Genomic DNA, 12,320 nt, shown 5'->3' with positions numbered 1-12,320 from the left:
AGAAATGACACAGGTGTAGATGCCAGTGAAATGCGCAAAAAGCATCCAGTCCTGAAAAGCAGGACAATGGCAAAGGTACACTGCAGCAACGTGTATTTTAATATAGCGCCTTTCATAGTGGACACCATCACAAAGCGCTTTACCAGGGTAGCGTGTGAACTGTGCATTATATGCAGAGTCGCCTACAATAGGGCATTGCTTTAATATCTCATCCGCAGGATGGAGCACAAGGAGGTGAAGTGACTTGCTCTGCGTCACAGCGAGTGTCAGTCAGTGGCATCCATTAGTCAAACAATCATACTTTGAATCGGCATAATCTGGTTTCATTTTATGACTCTAGCCTACAGTGTATAGTTGAGTCAAGGCAAAGAGCCAAACAAGTTAGGTATGGAGTCTATTCCGCTGCACAGCTAGAGATGTGCCGATTCTTAAATGGTGCACGGCTTGTTAAAGCACACACGTGCAAGCAGGGGATCACTGTGCCAGATCAGCCAATCTGACATCCTGCACCTCGTCTGCCAGGTGAAGGTTATATAGTCTGCAAAGAACCCTTTGAAAAATTGCCAAAAAAACCTACGAATCCAACGTACAGAAAGAAAAAAAAAAAAAGTAGTGTTCCGGAACTTTTAGGATGCGACAAATAGGTACAAAATATTTGTTGCTCCTGTTGATCTGAGAAGTTGACCCAGCAGTGGTCTTGTTCAAATCTGAAGATTATATTAACAGGGCACCAGCAATAAAGCATGAAACCCACAAGCAGAAGAGAACTTGAGGAGCCTATACAGATGCTGCTGTCAATCAAGGGCAGTGGAACATGGAAATGCCAGCCCTCTTCCTTCATTATAATTGGGAGGAGGGTTGTAGCCAAGGCACAGGAGGGGCCTTCGTTCTCACTTTGTGGATTTAAATCAAGCAGAGAAATTGTACAGACTGAGTCACAATTAAAACGTTCTTTGGCTTGAACTCTTACATTTGTCAAAGTGTATACAAAACAGATTTCCACTAATCAAATCTAGGACTAAAATGGAGTTCTTTAAATCCATGCTGGTGCAATCGACCCTTAATGCGTGAAGCAGGTCACCGTACCATCATCTCAAAACTCACTTCTAGGAAGTGCTGCTGTGCTCGACTTGAGCAACAGTTCAGCCAAAAGGGGGATAAACACTGCATATTAAACACAGAACACTGTGGCACTCCCCCCAGAGAGTTTACCCAGTTCAGCTACAGCACAAAGTCTTGTTTAGGCATGGATCAGTTTCAAGTTGCTTTATTACTGCTTGACTAGTAAGATGCTTTACATCAGGATCCCAGCAAGACAAAGCACTGGAGAGGCATCAAAACAAACTGGACTGAAGTCCTTCAGTGAACCGAGTGGGGAAGGATGAAGCTGGTCCTACGCAGCAAGTTCAAAAGCAGGAGTTGCACAATCGCTCTCATCTGCCAAAAAAAGACACTAACATTTGCACAAGAGGAGTGGGAAGATTCAGAATTGGCAGCTGGGAAGTTTCACACTGAATTATGGGACAGTTAAGGTGAGGGTAACAGTTTCTTGTTAAAGGTTATAAAACGCCTGTGAAAAAGGGCCCATTCCATACAGCGCTTAACATTCAGGTAGTGGAAATATAGAACACTGAACCACTATCTGTCCTACAACAGCATCACTGAATGAAGTTAGATTTTTACTCAAAATGGGCAAAACAATTCTAGCTTTGAGGACGCAGACAGGGTGCACCAAGGGGCACATGTAAACTGCAGGAGATTCAGGTCTTCAACCACAGGACCGCTAGGGCTGTAGAAGTTCATTGGAGGAGTAAACTAGTCCAAGTTTTTACTTGAAATCACGTCTTGGCAAAACTGACCCACAAACCCCCCCCCCCGTGCTGCTGAGTGCAACACAACTGCATTGAGAGAGACTGCAGTACAGTGTAGTCTTCCCTTTCCTGAACTCCTTCATCAGTGTACCCCCACAGCCTCTTCCTCCCTCCCCCACTCTGATTCTACCCCAAGCCAGCCTGGAATACATTACCATGTCACTGCCCATCACCGCTCCGCCTGGTGCTCCAGCCCCCATCGCCTGGTGGCTTTCAAATCCCATGCCACCCATAGGGAATTTCTGGGTGCTGGAACCATACGCCGAATCTACCAGAGAAGTTCAAAAAATGTGACATCAAGCAACCAGTCTAGAAAAGCCATTACAATGGAATTTGGAGCGGCAGGTTAAGCCACCTCCCACTTCATTGCAAAGCCACTGGTTTCGACGCTTACCTGCCATGCCCATGGGGCCCGCTCCTCCTCCACTCATCCTCATCTCACGCTCCCGCTGCTGGAAGAACACAAGCGTTAAGAGTCTTAATGTACCCGCTTCAGGGGCACGGCAACACTACAATTCAGGGGGTCTCTTACATTATCCATGAAGCCCCCCATCCTGTAGGGGTCGTCTCTCTGGCGTCTCATCTGCTCCTCCATCTCCCTCTGGCGCAGCACCATCTCCTCCTCACGCCGGCGACGCTCCTCATCCTGCCTGCGGATACAGGACATGGGAGGACAGCGTGACTCCCGCGGCACAGCACTGACCAATGCCTTGTATCACCAAGTTCAAGAAGATCCATCCAAGCTGCTTGCTGTAGCAAGCTCATACTAAAATCTGGAAACAGGTGCAACTGCTATGCAACAGGAGTCCAGTTCCCACCCCAGTATAATTTCCTGAATGTCTTGAGACAGCCACCACTAGTATCAGGTGTTTGCTTGCTAGATGCAAGGCAGCTTCACAGAATCACAGGTAAGGGAATTTGAAGGGTCCCCGCAGTACCCTCGTGGTGTGCCCAACTAAACCAACCCGAAGCCCTGTCCTCAAGTCATGCTGGGGGGTTAACTCTACCTCAGCTGCATTTCCTTGCGCTTCTGCATTTCCTGGCTGTGCATCTCTTCCATGCGCCTCAGTTCTTCTTGGCGTCTCAGCAAATCTACACGAAGACAATAAACCGATTCAATAGTGAAATTCAAGCGACACGCATCTCTGAAAAGTTACAGCAATTTCACAAAGAAAGCCAGCCATTGCCATGGGTAATTAAGGGAATAACACCCAATTACTACCCCATTTAAAACTTAACACCCATATAATTCAAATCGAGATTTGCACTGGTGAAAGCCGAGGAGAGCACTCCTACCCTGTCTCAGCATGTTGGCCTGGTGCTCATGGTAGGCGTCCTCCATCTCCCCCTCCAGCTTCTCCCGCGCCTCGCGGATGTTCTTCTCCACCTGCTCTCTCTGCTGCTTCTCCATCTCGTCCAGGGACTTCCACCTCTGAGAATACTCGTACTCGAAGGAGCCGGGGTGGGCAAAGCGTGGAGGCTGCTCCCTCTCCCTGCAGGGGAGGCAAGAGCACACTGCCAGTACTGACCCCCAGCCCACACACTGCCAGGACCGACCCCCAGCCCACACACTGCTGCCCAGGCTCTATGTTCCAGTGGGTGGGTAGGGATTTGCAGGGCACAACAAAAGCCAACTATTTAAAGCTTATAAAAGTTGAATTAACTGTCATTTTTCATTTAGTGTATTTGGGGTCTGGTACACCATGCCATCTTGCTAGTGGCCTTTTGACGGCTAAAGCTTACTGTCTTGAAAGAAAGCATTTCTACGTACAAGCCGATGCTACTACGGTACCAACAACCTTATTCATATGCCATGTTGCATTGAAAATCCCATTTAATCTGTCCTCCCACACACTTCACTGCTGCCTCCAGGCTGAATTTCAGCAGCGAGGGTGCCAGAGACCTCTTGGTAACGACAGATCTGTTGCTGCCCGCCACCTTCACCATCTCCCCAGGATTCACCCATTTCTGAACTGCATGCCAATTAAAAGACTGTGTAGTTTGTTTCACCTGCTTTATATTTAACATGATAAATAGTCCATTTCATACAACACTGCAGACGATAGTAAAGCAGATTATCTTTAGAAAGACCACACCTCAGCCTCATGAAGAGGCTCTCGATTCTAAGCATAAGCTTGGAGAGGGCCATTGCTACAATGCATTGCACACTATTAGCACTACAGCTTCCACTAAACTGTACAACAGTTACAGTCCTTTCAAAGAAGTGCATTCAAAAGATACAGCCCAACTTAATAGAAAACATTTACTTACATTTCATAGGAGGATCTGTTTCTAAATAAGGGACAAAGGGAAGAAATAAATACTTGGGCAAAAAAAGCCACGCGTCACTAGGCAGAATGCACATTAGTATGCAACTGTACCACTTTGCTTTCAAAGCAGAGTTCCAGTCATACATTTGTGGGGTAATCAGACATTTATAAGGAGGGGTGCACCAATAAATCTGTAGCTTATCAGCATGGCAGACAAGGAGAAATGACTTCGGCAGATTTATTTTAGCCTAACAAACTTCCAGCACAGACTTGAACGGTTTGGAGCGCGCTTCCTAATTACACAAGAACACCGAGACAGTCGTTTCCCTTGCAGTGCTGTGTAATGGGGGATCAACCTGCAGCAAATGGGAACAAACGTGTTTGTAATCCAATATCTGAAAACAAATCGGACAGCCGAGTTGTGTGCATAAGACTGGATGCTACATGAAGTACAACTACCAACTGCAAGTACATTTATTTATTAAGCTTCAGGATGAAGCTTAAGCACTGGTTTAAAAATGACTATTAATGTATTTCAAAGTGACCTATTGTAACTTCCTTACCTCTCCATTGGTTGTATTCAACGGCATTTTGAAGGAGAAATTTGTGCCATCTTTTGTCAAGAATTAAAGTTTCACGCAACTTTGTAACCAGAAATTTAACTTGACTTCGAATTTAACAAATGCTGTTCTAGTTGACATTGCGTTGGCTACAAGGTTAGAACATGCAAGGTTTGACAGCAAGTGGATGTAAACGTTTGTCACATTATCTACTTTCTCTACAGAAGCATTTACCAGTGCAAGAAACTGTAAAAATGTTCGAGAGCATGCTGTAAGAGATTTATAAATTGCTGTCAGGCACAATATAATACAAAGTTATACTCTGTATATTTTGAAATATATTCTCTTAACATCTATAATTCTAAAGTGTATACAGGCCTTATGTCTTGTCCTAGTAGTTTACAATAGCTTACCTGCACTATATTATCAACATGGCCCAATATGGGCAGATAACCGGCTGCCTGTATCTGCCAGGAATCTTAAACCGATGCACCCCTATTTATAAGTAATTGGATTGTATAAATCATTACTTTAGATCAGATACACAGCGAGTGCACATTTAACATTGACAGTTTCATTGAGAGCAATGCAATGTGTCGCAATTACACATGTGGACCCATTCCAAACAGCAAGCTAGAACATGGAGGTGTCAAAGCCCATTACATGGCAAAGCAGCTCCACTCTCCAGCACTGCCAGGAGCATCTGCCTGGCTAGTGTCTGCATCTGAAAGGACAGCTTTACTTCAATGGGAGCAGCTGCTGTCTCTATCTTTCCTCCCAAGGCAGCGTATCAATCAGTACTGGGAGGATGATCAATGACAGCTCCTCGGTTAAGGCAGACTGGTTGTGCACCATCTGGATTTTCTCTTTTTTGCAAGATGCCAGTTGAACTGTGCATGTAACTCCTGGGATCTGCAGTAAAGAAACTGGCAGCACAGAGACCAATAACCTCCACAAGCCACACCAGCACAGGCCAACTCAAACCCAGCAAGTTAGACTTGCAGGGAATCGGCAGCACTCCGCCCCGACAGAGCAGCCCAATATCGGGGATTGCAACGCTTACTTCTGGTACATGGGGTTCTTCTGGGCCAGCTTCTCAGGGAGCCCGTCTTCATCGTCAAACTGCTCCAGAGGCTCCACAATGACAGGCCTGGGGGACCTTGGAGAGAAGACAGGCATTAATACTCGCAGCACAGGCATGGCACCAACATCCCCAGACACATCTGTGACCACGCTGCAGATCATGCAACATCTCCACTCAGACGCCAAGGATAACATTCACAATGTCCAAGTTCTTAATTCACAAAACATCCCCCCACTAATGCAAAAGTGGTTTAAACACAGACAAACATTACTTTCCAATTTAAATTCTTCCAAAACACACTAAGCTTTGTTTGAATATTGAGCCCCACAGTGCTGCTATCCCCAGCCTACATTCACAGGTACCAGTGACCCAGGAGGAGCACTCACGTGGTGAGCAGGAAGACTCCATCACAGCACCTCTCCAGTGCTTTCCTCGCCGCTGGCTTGGAGGCGAACTCGACGATGCCCTTGCTAGTGGACCTGCCGCGGTCGTCCACGATCACCACAGCCCTCTCGACCTGGCCGAACTGGGAGAAGGCCTCCTCCAGCAGCTCGTTGGAGACATAGGGGGAGAGGTTGCGGATGGAAAGTGCGGCCGAGTGCGTGGCGAAGCGGACTCTGAGCTGCCTGCCCTTCATGGGCGTGTCATCCAGCTCTGCCTTGGCAATCTCAGCCAGGGCTCGAGACTCCTACAGCACAAGGAAGGACGAGCGCAGAAGAGCGGTCAAGAAATGCAGCACGGGGTTAATCTCCAATAGACCAATGTTCACAGGTATAATCTCACATTGCATATACAACTTGTGATTGTGCTGAACATGGCCACACGCACATACAACTATCTGAAGTATCAGCTATAAAAACTAAATAACGTTAACTGCCTTGTGTTAGGAATGGGTAGTGCAACTTAATCAGAGGCAATTAGAAAGTAATTACCACAATGGTACATTTATTCAGTAAATTAACTTTCCAATTACCCTGTATTTGTGTATTTATCACACATCACTTGAGGCTGGCTTCACAGAAGCAAGCAGCATACGCCTTGGACGATCATAAACATTCAGTGGTCCATGACATGCTAATCTGGGTATGTAAAACCAACCCTTACATTAAGAGGACCAATCTAATGGGAGTGGGAAGGGGTTTCATTCATGCAAGGCACTGCAAGAGGCACGGCTCTTACCAGTCTGATGAAGCCAAAGCCCTTCGCCTTGTTCATGAAGATCTCGCTGGGCTCGCCATACTTTGCGAACAGCTTCTTGAACTCCTCATCGGTTATGTCTGCCGGCAGGTTCCCAATGAAGAGGCGGCAGCGCTGGGTGTAGGTCTTCTCCCCTGGTCTTCTGAGCATTGCCAGGGTGGCTCTTAGACCCTGTCATTTATTAAGCAGAGAACACATATATAGGTACCATTGTGCATCAGACCAGGACGCTATTAATTACAGCAGAATCATTTGAAATTGCAACAGTAATGCTACTCAGTTATAGCAAGTTATGATTACGCTGCAGTATTCAGTTATCCTAAAAGTAACAAGCAACACTAAGGGTTACTGTACTAAACCAAGCAACAAAATCGCTACAAAACAGAAACATACTATAATTGCTCAAACAAAAGTCGGCAAAAGGTTTAACAAAAATGACCGAATGACAAAGCAGGTGTGCCGAGCAGATTCAACTACACTGGGACAGCTCAACTACACTGAGCCCAGGTTCGACAAGTATATCCCGTGTAGGATTTGCATGGGTGGGGACCTCGAGTTTTTAAATCACTTACCGCTACACCCAAATATTCTTATATTATATACTCATATAAACTCAACGCGCTCAAACTCGATTATAAACGAGCCGCGGAAGCGCGTCGAGAGCGCTGCTGGGTGCAGCCCGGAGCCACTACACCAGCAGGGCCGTACCCAGCCATGAAAGAAACACACGATCACCGAGGAGCCAGCGCTGCGTGAAATGGCCGCCCATCCTGCCCTGCGGGGGGGCGGGGGGGGGGAGCCGGGCCCTGTTACCATACAAACCAGCCAGCTACTAATGATCACAAAAACACAACACTGTGCAGCAAGAAGCCGCTGAAACCAGCTATGAGGATTATAAACCCATCCCCACGACCTCGCCAAGGTCTCTACGGGGCCGGGCCGGGTCAGCCCGCTGCAGACTCGCTTCTCTGTGAATAGAGCAGCTGAAGCGGCCCGGGCTGTTACCTGCTGCGGGTCGGCTCTCACGCCGTCCTGTTTCGGGTCTGGCTGCTGGTTCGGTGGTTTCGGCAGGTTCGGTCCCGGGGAGGCTTGCTGCGGCATCTTCCCGTTTCCTTGGCCCGCTTGGGGCAGGCTCTGCTTCTGGCTTGCGCCCTGGTTCAGCGGGGCGGCGGGGCCCGGCTTGGGGGGCTGGGTCTTCGCCCCGGCGGCCGGCGGAGAGAGACTCTTCAGCGCAGCGGGCGGCGGGGGGGTCTGAGCCGGCTTGGCCGGGAGGGGCTGCTGGAGGGGAGCGGCGGCGGGAGGCAGCGGGGCCGGGGGAGCGGGCGGCTTCTGCGCCGGGCTCTGCTGATTCTGCTGCGAAGGCTGCAGCTGGTTCTGGTTGCTGCGGTTCTGAAACTGGTTCTGGTTTCTGAACGGGTTCCCGGCGCCGATACCGCCGCGGCCTCCGCCGCCGCCGCGCCTCTGAAACCCGCCGCGGCTCCTAAACCTGTCCCGGGACATCGCGCCACACGAACTGCACAGATTAAAATATTAACAACAACCGCACAGGGGATGAAAGGACCGCCGGGTTAAAAGAGGGTCACTCGCTACACTCTTAATAAAACGCGTCACCCCGAGCACAGCCACACACACGCAAAATGGCGCCGGACAGAGTCCTGCGCGTCTTTGTGACGGGTATTTATAGCCCGCTGCCGAGAGAGTGCCAGGAGAATAAGCCAATCGGAACACAAGCTTCGAAGCTTCTCTCCTCCGGTTGGCTGAAAGCTCTCTGGAAGCGTGTACAGAGGCGGGGAGAAAGTGAGCGACACTCTCCAATCAGCTCTCGGTGTATTTTCACTCCTCTGTTTTGATTGGGGAGATGTGTTATCAATCAAGTTCACAGGGGGCAGGTCTAACAAGCCGAGTCCTGACGAACACAAATTTAAATGCCGAAGAAAGCCGAGTCCTCTGTTGCGAGCGCACATTGCTCAATTCAAACGGGATTGAAACTCCCCCTTGTTTCTGCAGGTTCTGGGAAGGGGTCGCGGTTAAACTATTGCATGAAAAGGGCTTTGTGTGATAGACCAGCACGGGCGTGTGCACAGTCCTCTGAATTCATGTAGCACAGTGTTGCATGTTCCTTACAGGGGTAACCCTTTTGCCCCAGGGCACCCTCCTCCTACATGCCCTCCATTAAGAAAGCATTTACACTGCGGTACGTGCTAGAGACTGTGTGATGCATTTAACAGGAAAGCGCCGCTGCCGTATGAATTTACATTCCCATTTCTACATGAGAGTCATTTGTTTATCCTGGTTTGCCAATTTCATAATAATAATAGTAATAATAATAATAATAAATAATAAATAATAATAATAATAATAATAAAAAATGTATTTGCTTTGCCATACCTCTTAATATAATGGCCCTGAAGTGCAAAACCCATCAGCCTGCCTGTCTGCACACAGGAGCAAGCGTGTGATTCACAGAGAGAGAGAGAGACCCTTTCCATCAGCCTGTCTGTCTGCACACAGGAGCGGCGTGTGATTCACAGAGAGAGAGAGACCCTTTCCATCAGCCTGTCTGTCTGCACACAGGAGCAGCGTGTGATTCACAGAGAGAGAGAGAGACCCTTTCCATCAGCCTGTCTGTGTGCACACAGGAGCAGCGTGTGATTCACAGAGAGAGAGAGAGACCCTTTCCATCAGCCTGTCTGTGTGCACACAGGAGCAGCGTGTGATTCACAGAGAGAGAGAGAGACCCTTTCCATCAGCCTGTCTGTGTGCACACAGGAGCAGCGTGTGATTCACAGAGAGAGAGAGACCCTTTCCATCAGCCTGTCTGTCTGCACACAGGAGCAGCGTGTGATTCACAGAGAGAGAGAGCCCCTTTCCATCAGCCTGTCTGTCTGCACACAGAAGCAGCATGTGATTCACAGAGAGAGAGAGACCCTTTCCATCAGCCTGTCTGTCTGCACACAGGAGCAGCGTGTGATTCACAGAGAGAGAGACCCTTTCCATCAGCCTGTCTGTCTGCACACAGGAGCAGCGTGTGATTCACAGAGAGAGAGACCCTTTCCATCAGCCTGTCTGTGTGCACACAGGAGCAGCGTGTGATTCACAGAGAGAGAGACCCTTTCCATCAGCCTGTCTGTGTGCACACAGGAGCAGCGTGTGATTCACAGAGAGAGAGAGACCCTTTCCATCAGCCTGTCTGTCTGCACACAGGAGCAGCGTGTGATTCACAGAGAGAGAGAGAGACCCTTTCCATCAGCCTGTCTGTGTGCACACAGGAGCAGCGTGTGATTCACAGAGAGAGAGAGACCCTTTCCATCAGCCTGTCTGTCTGCACACAGGAGCAGCGTGTGATTCACAGAGAGAGAGAGAGACCCTTTCCATCAGCCTGTCTGTGTGCACACAGGAGCAGCGTGTGATTCACAGAGAGAGAGAGAGACCCTTTCCATCAGCCTGTCTGTCTGCACACAGGAGCAGCGTGTGATTCACAGAGAGAGAGAGACCCTTTCCATCAGCCTGTCTGTCTGCACACAGGAGCAGCGTGTGATTCACAGAGAGAGAGACCCTTTCCATCAGCCTGTCTGTCTGCACACAGGAGCAGCGTGTGATTCACAGAGAGAGAGACCCTTTCCATCAGCCTGCCTGTGTGCACACAGGAGCAGCGTGTGATTCACAGAGAGAGAGAGAGACCCTTTCCATCAGCCTGTCTGTCTGCACACAGGAGCAGCGTGTGATTCACAGAGAGAGAGAGAGACCCTTTTCACAGAGAGAGAGAGAGACCCTTTCCATCAGCCTGTCTGTCTGCACACAGGAGCAGCGTGTGATTCACAGAGAGAGAGAGACCCTTTCCATCAGCCTGTCTGTCTGCACACAGGAGCAGCGTGTGATTCACAGAGAGAGAGAGACCCTTTCCATCAGCCTGTCTGTCTGCACACAGGAGCAGCGTGTGATTCACAGAGAGAGAGACCCTTTCCATCAGCCTGTCTGTCTGCACACAGGAGCAGCGTGTGATTCACAGAGAGAGAGACCCTTTCCATCAGCCTGTCTGTCTGCACACAGGAGCAGCGTGTGATTCACAGAGAGAGAGACCCTTTCCATCAGCCTGTCTGTCTGCACACAGGAGCAGCGTGTGTGATTCACAGGAGCAGAGAGAGAGACCCTTTCCATCAGCCTGTCTGTCTGCACACAGGAGCAGCGTGTGATTCACAGAGAGAGAGAGAGACCCTTTCCATCAGCCTGTCTGTGTGCACACAGGAGCAGCGTGTGATTCACAGAGAGAGAGACCCTTTCCATCAGCCTGTCTGTCTGCACACAGGAGCAGCGTGTGATTCACAGAGAGAGAGAGACCCTTTCCATCAGCCTGTCTGTGTGCACACAGGAGCAGCGTGTGATTCACAGAGAGAGAGACCCTTTCCATCAGCCTGTCTGTCTGCACACAGGAGCGGCGTGTGATTCACAGAGAGAGAGAGAGACCCTTTCCATCAGCCTGTCTGTGTGCACACAGGAGCAGCGTGTGATTCACAGAGAGAGAGACCCTTTCCATCAGCCTGTCTGTGTGCACACAGGAGCAACGTGTGATTCACAGAGAGAGAGACCCTTTCCATCAGCCTGTCTGTCTGCACACAGGAGCAGCGTGTGATTCACAGAGAGAGAGACCCTTTCCATCAGCCTGTCTGTCTGCACACAGGAGCAGCGTGTGATTCACAGAGAGAGAGACCCTTTCCATCAGCCTGTCTGTCTGCACACAGGAGCAGCGTGTGATTCACAGAGAGAGAGACCCTTTCCATCAGCCTGTCTGTCTGCACACAGGAGCAGCGTGTGATTCACAGAGAGAGAGACCCTTTCCATCAGCCTGTCTGTCTGCACACAGGAGCAGCGTGTGATTCACAGAGAGAGAGACCCTTTCCATCAGCCTGTCTGTCTGCACACAGGAGCAGCGTGTGATTCACAGAGAGAGAGAGACCCTTTCCATCAGCCTGTCTGTCTGCACACAGGAGCAGCGTGTGATTCACAGAGAGAGAGAGACCCTTTCCATCAGCCTGTCTGTGTGCACACAGGAGCAGCGTGTGATTCACAGAGAGAGAGAGAGACCCTTTCCATCAGCCTGTCTGTCTGCACACAGGAGCAGCGTGTGATTCACAGAGAGAGAGACCCTTTCCATCAGCCTGTCTGTCTGCACACAGGAGCAGCGTGTGATTCACAGAGAGAGAGACCCTTTCCATCAGCCTGTCTGTGTGCGTGTGATTCACAGAGAGAGAGAGAGACCCTTTCCATCAGCCTGTCTGTGTGCACACAGGAGCAGCGTGTGATTCACAGAGAGAGACCCTTTCCATCAGCCTGTCTGTCT

The 12,320-nt window shown here is 49.5% G+C and overlaps 1 protein-coding gene across 4 annotated transcripts; it reads right to left on the bottom strand.

Annotated features, from left to right (window-relative positions):
- Nucleotides 1-1,251: 1,251 nt before the first annotated feature.
- On the bottom strand, nucleotides 1,252-8,634 carry sfpq (splicing factor proline/glutamine-rich). 4 transcript variants are annotated; one of them, XM_041233960.1, is made up of 11 exons: nucleotides 7,988-8,634; nucleotides 6,965-7,153; nucleotides 6,172-6,473; nucleotides 5,765-5,860; nucleotides 4,143-4,163; nucleotides 3,168-3,364; nucleotides 2,879-2,963; nucleotides 2,404-2,521; nucleotides 2,266-2,323; nucleotides 2,027-2,139; nucleotides 1,252-1,437 (listed from the first exon to the last, which is right to left on the bottom strand). In XM_041233960.1, the coding sequence occupies exons 1-11, from the start codon at nucleotides 8,480-8,482 to the stop codon at nucleotides 1,360-1,362; spliced, it is 1,752 nt and encodes a 583-aa protein (XP_041089894.1). In that variant the 5' UTR covers nucleotides 8,483-8,634; the 3' UTR covers nucleotides 1,252-1,359. The 4 variants fall into 4 exon arrangements, with proteins under 4 accessions (XP_041089894.1, XP_041089895.1, XP_041089896.1 ...); XM_041233961.1 differs by having other exon boundaries at nucleotides 2,266-2,320; XM_041233962.1 differs by lacking the exon at nucleotides 4,143-4,163.
- Between the last annotated feature and the right edge of the window lie 3,686 nt (nucleotides 8,635-12,320).

Source organism: Polyodon spathula, chromosome 32 (assembly GCF_017654505.1).
Source record: "Polyodon spathula isolate WHYD16114869_AA chromosome 32, ASM1765450v1, whole genome shotgun sequence".
NCBI lineage: Eukaryota > Metazoa > Chordata > Actinopteri > Acipenseriformes > Polyodontidae > Polyodon > Polyodon spathula.
Note: the sequence above shows the minus strand (reverse complement) of the source record. Positions and strands in the feature narration are given on the sequence as shown.

Excerpts from the sequence above, each read along its gene's own strand:
- sfpq (XM_041233960.1), bottom strand. The coding sequence starts at position 8,482 with ATGTCCCGGGACAGGTTTAGGAGCCGCGGCGGGTTTCAGAGGCGCGGC. Across the intron at positions 2,324-2,403 it reads TGGGGGGCTTCATGGATAAT|CAGCGGGAGCGTGAGATGAG; the intron begins GTAAGAGACCCC and ends GTGTTCTTCCAG. Across the intron at positions 2,140-2,265 it reads GGGCCCCATGGGCATGGCAG|ATTCGGCGTATGGTTCCAGC; the intron begins GTAAGCGTCGAA and ends CTTCTCTGGTAG.